This window comes from Podarcis gaigeae, assembly GCF_964106915.1.
Source record: "Podarcis gaigeae genome assembly, chromosome: 15".
Lineage (NCBI taxonomy): Eukaryota > Metazoa > Chordata > Lepidosauria > Squamata > Lacertidae > Podarcis > Podarcis gaigeae.
Genome location: NC_139692.1, coordinates 6,846,584 through 6,863,244, shown reverse-complemented (window position 1 = coordinate 6,863,244; position 16,661 = coordinate 6,846,584). Strand labels below are relative to the sequence as shown.

The 16,661-nt window shown below is 45.7% G+C and overlaps 1 protein-coding gene and 1 long non-coding RNA gene across 2 annotated transcripts in view; one reads left to right on the top strand and one right to left on the bottom strand.

Moving 5' to 3' along the window:
* LOC310832090 (G protein-coupled receptor kinase 5-like) overlaps positions 1 to 14,036 on the bottom strand; it is a 78,577-nt gene extending 64,541 nt beyond the window's left edge. The window contains exon 1 of the mRNA XM_083713604.1: positions 13,206 to 14,036. Within this exon, the coding sequence (XP_083569730.1) occupies positions 13,206 to 13,257 (52 nt within the window). The 5' untranslated portion in view covers positions 13,258 to 14,036. The remainder of the gene's footprint in view (positions 1 to 13,205) is intronic.
* Positions 13,580 to 16,661, top strand: part of LOC310832232 — a 24,989-nt gene continuing 21,907 nt past the window's right edge. The window contains exon 1 of the long non-coding RNA XR_014558176.1: positions 13,580 to 13,672. This is a non-coding gene — a long non-coding RNA (uncharacterized lncRNA). The remainder of the gene's footprint in view (positions 13,673 to 16,661) is intronic.

The following is a 16,661-nucleotide window of genomic DNA, read 5'->3' as shown; positions in this document are numbered from 1 at the left end:
GAGGCACCACTGTAAATACTTAAGGGGGGGAAGGAAGGGAATGGGGAGAAATCCACAAAGCCTATAAACACTTGAAGCCGCTTCGTCTCTTCCTGCCAAAGATGATCTTAGAAGCAGACAGGCTGTTGAATGTAAAATAAAACTGTCACTTGGGGAAGGAGGTGAAGCCCACACATGAAACAGCGAGGCCTAAGTATTCTTCCGCCGGTTAACATCAGCAAACCTGCTCACGATAGCGAAGCTCTCTCTGACTGCGCTTTGCATTACCGGTGCAGCTGTGCACACAGGGCCATGCTCGCCTTCAAAGCTAGCACAAGAGAGGAAGTGCTGCAGAGACAAACCCATCCTCCCTGAATCACACACACACACACACCCCGCTCACCCTCTTCAAATGCTCAGAGCTGCTGGAAGACACAAGGTACAGATTCTCTGGGATAAGCAAAAAACCAAATCAACAGCTTAAACCAGGATGGTGCTTCCCTGTGATGTTGCTGGACTCCAGCTTCCATGGCCAATGGCTGAGGATTATGGCAACTGTGGTCTAACAACATCTGGAGGGCCACAGGTGCCCCACCTTTGCTCTAGTGCCAGGGCGGTAGCTCCCAAGTGTCTGTGAGAAATAACAACTCAACCCTCCATGCATGTAATTGCTCCCTCGCATTCAGAGTAAGACAGCAAGGAGTAATGGCTGCCCAGGAGCCTGTTTCCCCATAAACGCATTGCTTAAGAAAAAGCTCAACAACTTTGGTCGGCCCTCACGTGTGCTCACTTCATCAAATCTGGCCCTCTTTGAAAAAAGTTTGGGCACCCCTGACTTAAGACAAGGGCGGAGGCTCCAGATGTTGCTGCCCTCCACTCCCATCAGCCCCAGCCAGCAGGGATCCTGGGAAATGCAGTTCAACCACATTTGGGGAGCCACCACTTAGGAGCCCCTGGTTGAAGACCTTAGCTTCAAACGAAGAGCTCTGCTGGCTCAGACCAAAGGTTGAGCTTGTCCAGCAGTCTGTTGCCCTCTGTGGGCAGCCAGATGTTTTCTAGGAAGCTCCCTGCACAGAGCGTGAAAGCAGACCTATGCAGACACAGGCTGCTCTCCAGCAGCTGACCTCTAAACCTGGAGCTCCTTTCAGCTAGAGGGGCCAACTTTGTGAGCATTCAGTCCATGCACTAAACTGGGACAGAGGCCTTTCTTACGCTTGTGGAACAGGGATGGAGAACCTCTTTCCACCCAAGGGCTGCATTCCCTGGTGGGCAATCCCTGGAGGGCCACTTAACATAATCCTTTGGGGCCATACGCTACATTCAATCTGCACAAAAGTCCCAAATTTCTACCCTTGCTTCCATCAAGGCAAGCATCACAGTTCCCCAACACAGTTAAAGGACACATGACAGCCAGGCAAAAGAGGGGTTGCAGCTCTATTTCAAGATAACTATACTAAACTGTGGAAAGAGATTAAGAAGGAGATGGAAGTATGGGGAAGGATGAAGCTTTCCCTAGTGGGTAGAATCGCAGCCATTAAAATGAATGTATTACCTAATATGTTATTTTTATTCCAATCAATCCTGATTGTCAACAACTTAAGTTGCCTCAAAGAATGGAAAATAGATATCTATAAATTTGTCAGGCAGGGGGAAAAGCTGCAAGTTAAACATAAAATTTTGTTTGATACAAAAGAAAGAGGAGGTTTTGCTCTGCCAGACTTACAATTATACTATGAGGCTGCTTGTTTATGCCAGCTAAAGGAATAGATTGTATTGGAAAACACATATATTTTAGATTTAGAAGGCCATAACTTAAAGTTTGGCTGGCATGCATGTCTTTGGAATGGGAAAGCAAAAATTTATAAAAGCTTTATGAATCACATTATTTGGAGAAATCTGTATAGAGTCTGGGAGAAATACAAAAAAATTGTTGGAAAGGATAACACCTTTATGGTTATCCCCCATCGAGGCAATCAAAATTAAGAGAATTAATATGGATAGGAAATGGTCGACATATAGAGATTTATTGGAATTTACAGGTAGTGAACCCAGGTTGAAACCAATGGAAGAAGTAAGGAGCCAAGTTACAGATTGCTTACAGTACCATCAATTATATGATTTGTTTAAAACAGGCAAAAAAAAAAGAGAGAAGGATTTATGGATAATTTGAAAGAGAATTATTATGGAATAAGGATAAATTATTGTATAAAATGTATAACCTATTACTAGAATGGGAAACAAAAGATGAGCTAGTTAAAGTTTCTATGACACACTGGGCAATGGATATTGGGCATAACTTTGGAAGAATGATTTAAAATTCACTGCATGTTATACACTGAAAGAGAATGATATGAAAATGATTCATAGATGGTATTTAACCCCAAGTAGGTTGGCTAAGATGTATAAAGCAGAATCAGATATGTGTTGGCAATGTAAAGAAATGGAAGGAACCTTTTTTCATATGTGGTGGACGTGTAACAAAGTTAAGGAATATTGGGAGATGATTAATAAGGAGCTGAAAAGAATGTTCAGAACAACTTTCCTCAAAAGCCCTGAAGCCTTTTCGTTAGGAATAGTTCGAACTAGGTTCCCAGATGTCGCAGAAATCTATTTATGTACACAACAACAGCAGCCCAAGTTTTGCTAGCCCAAAGATGGAAAGTGAGGGAGGTCCCAAGTAAGGAAGATTGGCAATTTAAGATTACAGAATTTGCAAAATTAGCAGATTTAATTTACAGATTACGAGAACAAGAATTCTTATCTAAAGAGGAGTGGAAAACCTTTGCTGATTATTTAGAAAAGAAGTGTGAACAACTGAAAACGGTGGCAGCACTATGATAAATTCAACAGCATGATTAACAACTGAAAGATGTAAATTGGAGAACTGACTAAAATGGTTACAGTAAAATATGTAGGAATGATAGATAAGTAAAATGACCCATGAAAGGAGAAGAAGGGAAGTCAATGGATATATGGCATTGTGCAGAATGTTTATTTTGAAATGCATATTTTGAAAATTTAATAAAATCCATTAAAAAGAAAAAAGAGGGATTGCAGCTTGGCTGTTTAGGGACATGTCCCAGGGTTCAGCATTGCAGGGAGATAGTACTGAGCGCCTGATGGACAGGCCTGGGGTTCCAATGTGTTTATGCTGTACAAATATGACTTGTTTCTTATAATAAAAGTCAATAAAGATAGTAAGCGTTTAAAGCTGAATCGTTTTCAGGGCTACGTGGAGCAAGGTGGAAACCTGTTAAATGCTAGAACGTTTGTCAGTTTGCATTAAGCAGATAGTGGCATTTTACGGTCATTCGTAATCTTACTTGTATTGTATGCATCTCAGGAGAGGGCAGGATATAAACAGAAACTAGATGAGCAAATTTATCAAAAGGTCTAGAAGCAACTTGACAGAACAGGACAGGGATGTACTAGCAGAAACTCTATTGCAATTTTGCCAGGGAGCTTTTCAAATTCTAGGTAAACAAATAGATTGATTCACCAATACTTGGGAAGCCAGAAAAGAGGGATGCAGGACAAGAAATGATGGCAGCCATTCTCATGCCAGCGTAATATAGCAATTAGAGTGGTGGACTAGGACCTGAGAAACCAGGGTTCACACCCCCACCAAGCAGAAATTCTCCGCCAGACCCCTACACTAATACTAACCAAGTGTGCTTTGCTAACTTTGCTGATAGCCTGCATCAGTGGTGGTTTCCCCATAGGACTCGGTCTTATCTAATATCTGCAATACAGTGATGATTCATTTATGAACCTGCTTTAGTTCAGTAACTAACAGGTGCAAAAGAATTGAGTACTATAATGGTATTTACAGGTGTCCTGACATAGCATTACTGCCTGAAGATGAAGGTGAAGAAGAGGTTCCAGCCCCAGATAAAATGTGGTTAATATGGTTTGGGCAATTCGCTTTATGCATGGAAACTAAGCGCATTCTTCCCTTATATAATCTGTGTACCTGCTGTCCCTGACATTGCCTGCCATTAAAATGCTTAATAAACACATATGCCTAATGTGCCAAATTTCCCATTTTTCAAATTGCACATTGACAGCTTTCCAACGACACATTTCCCCCCTGAACTCTGTGTTTTTGTGTCCAACTGCACACAAAAAAGCCCACCTTCACTCAGTTATAAAACTCACTAGGCCAGTCACTATTTCTGAACCTAACCTACCTCAGAGGGTTGTTGTGATGGGGAAAGAACCACACACGGCGCTGTGAGAATCCATGGAGAAAAGGCAGGACTTCAATGCAATAAGAAAAACAAAATAGAAGTTACAAGGTATACATGACTCTGTCTCTAGGACTATTCACATGACATACAGCCTTTAGTCTTTAAAGCAGGGAAAATAGAGAGGGGATTTTTCTGTTTATGTATTCCGAAGGATGATACTTCCTCTTGGGCCGTCTATCCAAAAGCAGATGGAAAACGGGAGGCTCAATATGGACTTTGAGCTAGAACAGAGAGAGGACAGCTGGCAGTACCATCCTATGAAATGCTGGCAGGAACAGCACCCTGGGACACAGGCAGGGCACCATCTTGAGGAGTTTCAGGGCTGGTCTATGGACTGCAGCTGGGGGAGAAATTTAAAGGCAAACCTACTCATCTCCCACTTTCCAAAGCAATACACAAACCGAAACACAGCCAGCCTTCAAAATTCACACTTCTCCAAACTTTGCAATGCAATTCTCCAGCCAAGTAACCAAACTGCATATACTGGGGTGAATTGTGCATAGGAACATAGGAAGCTGCCTTACACCAAGTCAGACCATTGGATTGTCTAACTCAGTATTGTCTACACTGACTGGCAGGCAACTTCCCAGGTTTCAGACTGAGGTATTGCCCAGCCCTACCTAGAGATGCTGGGGGCTGAACCCAGGACCTGTATGGAAAGCAGATGCTCTAACCGTTGAACTATGGCTCTTCCCCAACTGCCTTATGCACAATCACTGCAACAGGAGCCAATTCCTACAGGCCAAGGTCCTTTTAAAGGTAAAGGGTAAAGGGACCCCTGACCATTAGGTCCAGTCGTGGCCAACTCTGGGGTTGCGGCGCTCATCTCGCTTTATTGGCCGAGGGAGCCGGCGTACAGCTTCCGGGTCATGTGGCCAGCATGACTAAGCCGCTTCTGGCGTACCAGAGCAGCACACGGAAACGCCGTTTACCTTCCCGCCGGAGTGGTACCTATTTATCTACTTGCACTTTGATGTGCTTTCGAACTGCTAAGTTGGCAGGAGCAGGGACTGAGCAACGGGAGCTCACCCCGTCGCAGGGATTCGAACCGCTGACCTTCTGATCGGCAAGTCCTAGGCTCTGTGGTTTAACCCACAGTGCCACCTGCGTCCCTAAGGTCCCTTTAGCCCCACATTAAAATATTTGAGGGGTGCAGGGCCCCCCAGTTGATGGGCATTGCCTTTCAAATGGTGTGTTTGCACTGCATCTTGTGATCAGTTATGGGGTTTACCTGGCCCGCAATTCAAGTTGGCACCCGTGAACACCACATCCGAGCTGTAATCAAGACCAGGACTTTTTACATTGTCTAGCAGCCCCTTTCCAAGGATTTAGACAAAAGGCTTCCTAAATGAGGTAACACAGAGTACTGTATATCAAGGGGTGGTTTTTTTTACCAGTGGTGGAGAACTTAAGACCCTCAAAACCTTGTTGGACTCCAGCTTCCATCAGCCTCAGTCTGTGGGTCCCCAGATGTTGTTGGACTTCAACTCCCATCATCCCTGAGCTCTGGCCTTGCTAGCTAGGGGTGATGGGAGTTGTAGTTCAACAACATCTGGGGACCCACAGGTTGAGAAAGGCTGCATTAGAGTGTTCAAAGCACTCAAGCATCATTCTCCACATCCCTTACATGCACCATGAAAGGTAGGCAGGTATTATTGTCAGCATATTATAAAAAGAGTGGCTTTCCTGAAGCTCCCTAGTAGCTTTGCTGCACAGGTGAGAGTCAGACCAGAACTTTCAGCTACACAGCTGTGTCTCAAAGCTCATCTGTTTGCAGCTGCCGGTTTCAAGAGATCTGAGCTCAGAGGCGTACCTAGGGGTGGGCAAAACCAGCCCCCACTGGGGACGCAGGCCCACAGGTGTGTGTGCAAGAATCACCTTTCTATCCCATTCCACCTGCTCTCATGCCCATGGATGGCTGCGAGTGAGTGCCAACCTTTCTAAGCATGGCGTTGAAGAAGGTCACCTTGGAAGCAATGTGCCCCTCAGGCTGGAAAAGGTTCCCCACCCCTGTTTGACACCATCATAATCTAAAAATTCCCCATTATATGGAAAGGTGAATGCCACACAGACAGCTATTGATATGCATGAGATGCTCAATAAAAGAGTTGATGCATTTCGCTGCACGGTGATCTCCTGATGGCTTCCTCTCCCACCCTAAAAAAAGGTAAAAGCAAACCCCAGAAATCCTCACTCCAGTTATGCTGCTCTGTACAGATATTTGCAGGCCACCGAGAGAGCAGAGCTGAGAGTGCTCCTCTGGGAAGAATATAACTCACTACTATGAATAAAATGGCAATGCAAATTAATTAACGGAATTGCATCTAGGGCATTGGAGAGTGCAGGTCTTTTTCGATCCTTATCTGAGTCAGCTTCAACAGAGTAAAACCCTCGCTTAGCACAGGGAGGGGTCTCATCCCACTGCTAACACCAGGGGGCTAGGAGGGGGGTGGGGGTGGGGGTGGGGGGAAGAAGAGTGAATATTGGTGGGAAGACGGCCACAGAATAAAACAAAGCTGAAAAACTTCCAGGTTTCATTTGGAATTAGTTCAGCAGATCAGACTTAAGGAACATAGGAAAAGCCTTTACACCAGGGCAGACTATTAACCCAGTAACACAAGAAGAGCCTGCAGGATCAGGCCCGTGGCCCACCTAGTTCAGGATCTTTCTCTCCCAGTGACCAACCCGTTGCCTGTGGGAAGCTGGGAAGCAGGACCTGAGCGCAGCAGCATTCTCACCACTTAACCTGAAACTGTTCTTAACCTGAGGTACCACTTTAGCTAATGGGGCCTCCCGCTGCTGCCGGAGCACAATTTCTGTTCTCATCCTGAAGCAAAGTTCTTAACCCGAGGTACTATTTCTGGGTTAGCAGAGTCTGTAACCTGAAGCATCTGTAACCTGAAGTGTATGTAACCCGAGGTGCCTCTGTATATATTCATATTCAGCTCTGACAATCAATCGCCACATCTAGAAGAAATGTGAATTGCTTTGACAATCAACATTGTGTTGTGGCAAATAAGTACTTCCTTCGGTTGTCCACAAGCTACTGCCAACCAATTTCAACTTTATTCAATGTGGGGCAGCTGCTCCCTTTCCTTTTGCCATGGGGGGGGCACCAAGTGAAGCAGAACAGTGACACCTGGATTCCTGCAAGGGCAGGTCTTTGCTGCTGAACCCAACTTGGGACTATTATTTTTATTTATTGATTTATATACCGCCCTTTATCCAAAGAACCCAGGGCAGCGTACAACATTAAGAACATAATTTACACAGCATAATAATAAAAAACCATAATACATAGCATAATCATAAAATAACCATAACAACAGTCCAGATTTACCAGGCCATAGATTATTTAATAGCCAAAGGGCTAGGTAAAGAGGCATGTTTTGGACTGGCACCTAAAGACAAGTAACAGTGGTATCAGCCAAGCCTCTCTGGTAAGAACATTCCACACACAGGGAGCCACCATTGAAAAATTACTGGCCTGTGGAAAGGGAAGTGTGAAGATACCTGGAAACTTGTGTTAACTCACTCTTGCACATGTTCCCTACAAGCCTTGAGAAGGCTGGGGGAGACCTTGCCATAAAGAGCCTGGCATAAGGGACAAGAACCTACACAATTTGTTGTCCAAAACTGATGACTTCTAAGAGAAAATTACACTGTTTTGCTTTACTGCTGTTCGTTTCCACAAGAAACCTGTGTGTACAGTGGAACCTCGGTTGTCGAACGCTTCGGAAGCCGAACAGTCCGGAATCTGAACACCGACAACCCAGAAGTGAATGCTTCCATTTTTGAATGATTTTCATTTTTTCCCCATTAACTTTGCTGCCAGCCGTTTTGATCCTTGGTTTTTGAATTTTTTGGAAGCGGATTACGTTCGAAAACCGAAGTTCCACTGTGATGCTTAAGGCTGTGGATATAGCAAGAGAGTGACTGGGTTACACACACACTTATTTATTTATTTAAAACCAGGGGTATCTCACTTTCTGCCATCCATACAATTTGGGCTCTCAATTCTCATCATTGCCAGCAAGTATGGTCAATGGTCAGGGACCACGTGGTCCATAAAGGAAAGACCCCTCTCCACATGGGTTAGCCCTGGTGTAACCTAATTCCTTGAGGAATGTCTGTCCCTGTAGCAGCCTGTCCATTTCTTAGGATCTACCAAGAGGCTTTTCTCAATTATTATTATATCAGAGCAGACCAGCCAATGGCATTGAGAGTGACAGGATGAGCAGAGAGGAAAAGAAAACATCAAGAATGACCACGTTCTGAGGCTATTTCATGAGAGAAGGGGAAATATACATCTCTGTGTTCCAATGGAAATATAACCATTTGCTTTAGTTAAAAGAAACATGCCAATAGGTGCTAAGGAGGTCAATTTAGCAGAGTGACAATTCCCAGAAGTCCCTGGGAAGAGGGATTGATAAACTACTGTGAGAACTGTGAGGGAAACTGGGGTTTCCTAACAAATTGCAGCACCCTTAACAAACTATACTTCCCTTTGGGGGAAGCCAGGACTGTTAAAGTGGTATAATAGTGCTCTAAATGTATAGAACAAGTTGGGCGGTGAGGAAACAGCTACGGCACAGCTAAAAGCTGGCCAACTCAGGAGGCAAATTCCTTCCAGGCCCTAATGACAGCAACTCTTTTGCGCAGAACTATTCACTAAATACCTCAAGAAAAAAACTTTCCTATTCAAAATTCTGTTTGCAGCTGCAGGCATACATGGTGCATTCATTTTAAATGAACAGAGAGGGGGAAAACATACAGTTTTCAAAATATGGGGTGGAGGCTATTCTCACTGTGCAGAAAGCTCAATCCTACAGCCGATATGTTTGTAGCTTTCCATCACCAAGGAGACAGCTAAGCACATTCATTTCAGTGCATCCTTGGGATAGTTATCGAGGAACCAAGAAAACACACTTGGCTGGGTGTCCTGCTCCACGTTATCCTCACAACCCCCCAGCCCCCTTAAGTGGGGTTTGGCTGAGAGATGGCGATTGGCCCAGTATCATGCAGTCAAACTTCTGAATCCAGCACTATTCCCTCTGCCACAATGGTTTTCTTAGACTAGATTTAAACGCAGGTTTGGACAGAGTGGAATCCAATCCTCCTATTTGCAAGGCAACACAAGTGTTAGCCAGCAGTGGCGTAGCGTGGGGGTGCAAGGGGGCCGGCTGCAACACCTGGGGGGCGTGCTCGCACTCGCAGCTCTCTGCCCCTACTAAAATCCACGGGTTAAGGGGCGCAAATTACTTGCCTTGCCCCGGGTGCTGACAACGCACGCTACACCACTGCTAGCCAGCGGCAGCCTCTAGCATGTCGGCACATAGACCCATTCCCTTTCAGGACACACTCTTAGAAGCTGCCTTGTCCCATTGGTTCATGTAGCTCAGCATTATCTACACAGGTTGGCAGCAGCCCTACCTGGCAATGTACAGGATTGAATTTAGGACTTTCTGCATATAAGGCAGTTGCTCTACCTCTGAGCTATAGTCCTTGCAGCTTTCTTACAGGTCTTTGATAAGCTCCCAACTACACCACTTCTCCCTACAAAAGTGGTTGAGAAGAAGACTTGGCTGCTTTCTTGCAACCACAATTTAGCTTTCTAAGACTGGCTAGAATGGCTGGGAAGGTTGGGACTGGTTGTATCACTTCAGGGGATGAAACTGCACCTGGTGCATGTCTCTCTCTCTCACACACATCCATTTTACAATGTGTACCTATTGTGTGATCTTTGCTGGTCAAGTTTTTCCCACTGTTTGCATATTCAGAGAATCAGCCACATTAGCTACAGCAATTTCCTCCATGGAAGTGACAGCTGCATAGGAAATGTGTTGCACATGAAACATTCTTGAAACAATATCGCCCATTTGCCAAATGGGCGGGCATGGAACAGTCTTACCCACAGTCCTTTGAAACCTCCACTTTGTGTAGAACAAATAAGGATCGGTCCATAGCTCAGTAGTAGCACATCTGCCTTGCAGGCAGAAGGTCCCAGGTTCAAGTTCTGGTGCCTCCAGACAGGCCTGAGAAAAATCTGTCTGAAACACTGGAGACTTGCTGCCAGTCACTGTGGACAAGGGGGAGATAACTGTGGCCTCCTGGTTTTGGACCTCAACTCCCATCAGTCTCAGCCAGAATGATCAAGGGTCAGAGAAGATGGGAGTTGTAGTCTAACAACATCTGGAGGGCGAAAGTGTGCCGCGGGGCAACATAGACAATCCGGGAGTGGATGGCTCCGTGGCCTGGCTTGGCACAAGTCAGCTTCCGTCATTTCCTGTTCGTATATCTAACTCAGGGCAGGACCCCATGGGAGAGGCTACCACTTCCAATCGCTCCACATGCTTCCCACCTGGATTAAATTTTGGCTTTCCAGGAAAAGTGCCCTTCAAACCTGGAAAAAAATGTGTTCCTTGTTTCAGAAACACTATAACCAGACAGAACTAATGGCTCTGACTCCCAACAAAATTAGTCATTCTAAGAGGCCTGAAGCCCAATTACAAAACCTTTAGGAATTCTGGAACTGCTTTACATTCTGTTTTGTAAAGGTTACGTAGGGACAACCATTATTTCAGTAATGAGTTGCATTTGCATCATATGCCCCATTCATTCCAATGGTCAAGAAAACATTCTCATTGTACCAGAGGGGTGGGCTTCCTCCGAATTTGCCCTGAGCATCCCGAAAAAGAACAATCCCAACAGACCCGCCACACATATCAACATGACCCAAGCAGCAAGTTTGCTGAAGTAGGGATACTCGGATCAAATCGACATGGTGGTGTTGGTGCATCTTGGCGAAGATTAATACCAATGTTGAGGAGGTAAAGAAAGATAAAGCTTGCAGCACCTGTTTCCCTGTGATTTAGGGTTTTTTCCCCTTTATCTTGGAATAATCAAAGGGCTCTGCAAAGGTTACACGCACACTCTCTCTCCCAATATGCCAAGATTTTAGACAGAGCTGTGAGCATCAGGTAAAGCTTTCTAATTGTCATGGTAGTATTTAGCTCACTGATATAAGTGGCAGCATAGTTCTGACCTGCAGAGCTATGTGAAATCTCCATCCCTAACCACCAAATGGCCATATATACAGAGAGAGAGATATACACAGTATTTTCAGACCTCACCTGGAGTACTGTGTCCAGGTCTGGGCACCACAGTTCAAGAAGGACACTGACAAACTGGAACGTGTCCAGAGGAGGGCAACCAAAATGGCCAAAGGCCTGGAAACGATGCCTTATGAGGAACGGCTAAGGGAGCTGGGCATGTTTAGCCTGGAGAAGAGGAGGATAAGGGGTGATATGATAGCCATGTTCAAATATATAAAAGGATGTCACATAGAGGAGGGAGAAAGGTTGTTTTCTGCTGCTCCAGAGAAGCGGACACGGAGCAATGGATCCAAACTACAAGAAAGAAGATTCCACCTAAACATTAGGAAGAACTTCCTGACAGTGAGAGCTGTTTGACAGTGGAATTTGCTGCCAAGGAGTGTGGTGGAGTCTCCTTCTTTGGAGGTCTTTAAGCAGAGGCTTGACAACCATATGTCAGGAGTGTTCTGATGGTGTTTCCTGCTTGGCAGGGGGTTGGACTCGATGGCCCTTGTGGTCTCTTCCAACTCTATGATTCTATGATTCTACTGTGTTGGACGCAATTTATCTGAGAAATTTAGAATTTATTTTCATTGCATTCATCAGCACCAGTTTGAAACATCTGAAACACACCTCATCTGTGTAAAGCATGTGCCCTGCCTATACCCAATGACATTTAAACCCTGGCAGCATGCATGAACGTAGGAAGCTGATGGATACTGAGTCAGACCATTGATCCACCTGGCTCACTATTATGTACACTGACTGGCAGTGACTCTCCATGCCTTCTGGCAGGGGTCCCTCCGACCAGGAGATGGCAGCAATTGCTTGGACCTGGGACCTTCTGCATGCAGAACAGGTGCTCTATAACTGATCCAGGAATTGGTGCAGTGTGCTATGTGGGCCCCAAAGTGAGATGCACTTCCTTGCTCTCTTTAGCAAAAGGTGCCCAGTAAGGGCACCGATGATGATGATGATGATGATGATGTATGTCCAAAGCATCTTGTAGTAGTAGTGATGATGATGATGTATGCTTTCAATGTCCAAAGTCTTTACTTTGCCCATCCTTGCAAAGCATTATAATACAATAGACTATGATTAATAGTCCCATTTTACAGATGGGAGTACAGAGGCCAAAAGACTACACTTTAGCCACAGGTCCTTGGCTGCAATGGGATCTGAAAGCTTGGGAAAATTCAAAATTTTGTCTATCCCCATTAATTAAAAAAACAACGAACGGGGGTGGGGGGCGGACTGGAATATAAAACAGAGTCCACCCCCATTTTTAAAGGCTGCTAAATTACCATAATGGTCACAGCATTGAGGCTATGATTCTGCACATACTTATTGGGAATAAGCCCCACTGAACTCCAGGAAAGAAGTATGCTTAGGGTCATACTGCTACTTTAAGATCTCACTTCCACAAAGAAGGCAGTGGCTCCTTCTCTGGCCGCTTTCATTTGGGAAGCAAAATAATACTTGCTGGTCCACCATTCCGGACCTGCTCTCTGCAGATGCCCCCTGGGCTTCCCTCCTTCCACGAGTTGGCCTAGGCCAGAGTTCAAATCCCTCTCCAGCTCTGCCGGGTGCCATTGGACCACTTCCCACCTCTGGGCACGACCTACCTGCACGGGCACAAAGTTACACCCCCGGGCGCACACGCTTTCTCTGGGCGCTCCGGAAAAACCAAGGAAACCCCCATCGCCACACAGGAACGGCCGGAGACAAGAGCCCAACTTTCTTTCTGCTAAAACCATTATGCCAGTTCTGGGTTGGAGGAAGAGAGAGAGAAGGGGGGAGGGGAGACGAACCCCCCTCCCCAGCTCGCCCAGGAAAAAGACCCACGCCTGTACCACGCGCCCCCCACCCCCCAATCTCTTACCTTCTCTGGCTTTGAGCAAGACTGTGTTGGCCACAATATTCTCCAGCTCCATAATGCTCCAGCTTGAGTGATGCTGCGGCAGGGTCGAGGGGAAAATGAGGCAGAAGGGGCAGCTGTTTTCTTCGAGATCCTCTGCAAGGTGATTTTCCCCGCCTCCCGATTTTTTTCCCCTTTTAAAAAGAGGCCGCCAGCATCCGAGTCCTCAAGGCAGCATAGTCATTCATATATATATATATTCCTTTTCCTTCCGAGGCGAAATCGAGCAGATGATTAAAATGGGGAAAAAAGAGAGAGCGTAGAGGAAATGGGGAAGGGGGCAGGAGTGGGCAAAGGCTGGACGAAAAGGAGCAAAGCCTTTTTTTTTCTTTCTTCCTCCTAGGAGCAACAGCCGCAATGCAATGCGATCCAGGGATCCCTTCCCTCGCGCACCGCCCCCCCTCCCCTCGGAAGGAGGCTTTCCGGCGCCGGTAAAACCCCTCTCGGGGTAGGGATGGGGGGGCGGAGGGGGTCAGCAGCGCTGAGGAAAAGCCCCTTCACCCCCCTCCCCAGCGCACCATGCCCAGATGGGGGGAGAAGGAAATAGGAGACGAAGAGATCCTAAATCCAGTCCTTGGGATGTGGAGGCGCAGCTCAGAGGCTCGGTCCGTCGTTTCCCCCGCAAGCAGGATTTATTTAAGGGGATCAGGAATCCGGGGCCCCCCACGCAAGAATCTGGGGTGGGGGGAGAGAGACAGCGAGCCAGAGCGCAGGAATCTTTCCACCCCCCCAGCGGCAGCAGGAAATAGCGTGGACGGCAGCGCGACTGTAGCAATCTGAAACTGGCTACCAAACGTTCCACGAGGGCGGGGCTCCGGGCCGGTGACGTCGCTCCCGCGGGGGCGGGGCAGCGATGTGTCAACGTTCTGGGACTTATGTAACCTCCGCTACCCACCTTCTTCCCAAAAAGAGAGAGAGAGCGTGCAAAAGTTTTGCGCTCCAGTGCATCCTGGGAAATGTAGTTACAGATAGGTAGCCGTGTTGGTCTGCCATAGTCAAAACAAAAAATTCCTTCCAGTAGCACCTTAAAGACCAACTAAGTTAGTTCTAGGTATGAACTTTCGTGTGCATGCACACTTCTTCAGATACACTGAAACAGAAGTCACCAGACCCTTCTATATAGTGAGAAGGTGGGGAGGGGTATTACTCAGAAGGGTGGTGGGAATGGGTGATTGGCAGATAGCTGTGATGAGCCTGTTGACGACTCTTAACGACTGCAATAGGTCTTACAGGAAAAAGCAAGGGGTGAGAAGGTGAAAAATGGCTTTGTCATGTATAATGAGATAAGAATCCAATGTCTTTGTTCAGACCAGGTCTCTCCATAGTTTTAAGTTTGGTAATAAGTTGCAATTCAGCAGCTTCTCTTTCCAGTCTATTTCTGAAATTCCTTTGTAATAGAACAGCTACTTTGAGATCTTGTATAGAATGTCCTGGGAGATTGAAGTGTTCTCCTACTGGTTTCTCTGTCTTGTGATTCCTGATGTCAGATTTATGTCCGTTTATCCTTTGGCGTAAGGTTTGGCCTGTTTGTCCAATATAGAGAGCTGAAGGACACTGTTGGCAGTGAAGGACACTGGGAAATGTAGTTCGCCGTCGTTAGGTTGAGCGCAGAGAGCATCCCGCATGGAGAAGAGGCAGGCGAGGCCAGCGAGGTCACACTAGTCAGGTGTGGGTTGCGGGGAAGGAGAAGCTCGGCGCGCACACACACACACACACACACACACACGTGTCTCAAATGCAGGCCCCTCTGTCTGGTCCTCAAGAGACTCCCCAGGACACATCCCGCCTCACCAGCCCTGATCCTCATCCTCCTCAGGTGCTCTTGTCTAGCTGGAACATGTGCTTGAAACATAAAGTCTCTTGTTCGCTTGCCTGGATGGAGGGTGGAAGGAGATGGAGATGCAGTTACAGGTGGGCCTGGAGGACTGGAGACCAGGGGTTGGTGGGGTAGGGCCCCATTTTCCCCAATGGATCAACCTCCACCGTGTCTTCTGTTCTGATATATCACAACTATTACATTACCAGTGGTACCTCAGGTTACATACGCTTCAGGTTACAGACTCCGCTAACCCAGAAATAGTACCTCGGGTTAAGAACTTTGCTTCAGGATGAGAACAGAAATCGTGCTCCGGCAGCGCGGCAGCAGCAGGAGGCCCCATTAGCTAAGGTGGTGCTTCAGGTTAAGAACAGTTTCAGGTTAAGAACAGACCTCTGGAACAATTTAAGTACGTAACCAGAGGTACCACTGTATTGTATTGATTCCAGATGAAAGTTTTCCTTTTATTGAAAAGTGGAAATCTGCCCAAAAACTTGCTCCGACCATAATGCTTTGAAAGTGGAACTGAGACTAAATACAACCGGTTCCTTTAGATGGAAAATGAATGACACTTTATTAAGAGATCAGGAGATTGTGAAGAAGGCCCAAAAAACTTTAAAGGACTATTTTGAGATAAATTTGAATACCACTGTGGAAAAAAGAATAATCTGGGACGCAAGTAAAGCAGTCATGAGAGGGTTTCTAATACAACAAAACACGATTAAGAAAAGACTCTGGAATGAAAAGAAGGAGAAGATATTGGAGAAAATAAGAGAAGGAGAGAAAAAATTAAGATCTAGGCCTAAGTCGAAGGATGTGCTAAGAGAAGTGAAATTTTTCCAGGCGCAATATTTGAAATTGATAAATCAAGAGGTGGAATGGAAAATTAAACAAATGAAACAAAGATCCTTTGAATCGGCGAATAAGTGTGGGAAACTGCTAGCATGGCAGTTGAAAAAGAGACAAAAACTTAATACAGTTACAAATCTAGAGATTGAAGGGAGAATGGTTCAGAAACCTGAGGAAATTAGAAAGTGTTTCCAGAGATATTTCAAAGAACTCTACTCACAAGGGCCGCAAAAAGCTTCTGAGGTGGATCAATTTCTTAAAACTAATGGATTACAAAAAATATCCCAGGAAATGAGAACAATCCTGAATTGTAACATCACACAGCAAGAAATTGAAAGTGCCATTCAGAATCTCCAATTGGGCAAGTCTCCAGGCCCTGATGGACTAACCTCCAAATACTACAAGGTTTTAAAGGATTATTTGATACAACCCTTGATGGAGGTTTGTAACCAGATCATGGAGGGGAGGAAGGCACCGGAAACGTGGAAAGAAGCTTTCATCACATTGATACCTAAACTAGAAACTGAAAAGACTCAGCTTAAGAACTACCGCCCCATCTCACTCCTAAATGTGGATTACAAAATTTTTGCGGATATCCTGGCAAATAGATTTAAAAAAGTATTAAATGAAGTGATCCATAAGGACCAGGCTGGCTTTCTCCCTGGTAGGCATTTGTTTGACAATACAAGAAACATTATTGATATTTTGGAGCTTCTACAAACAAATCTTAACACTAGAGCGGTCTTAATTTTTAT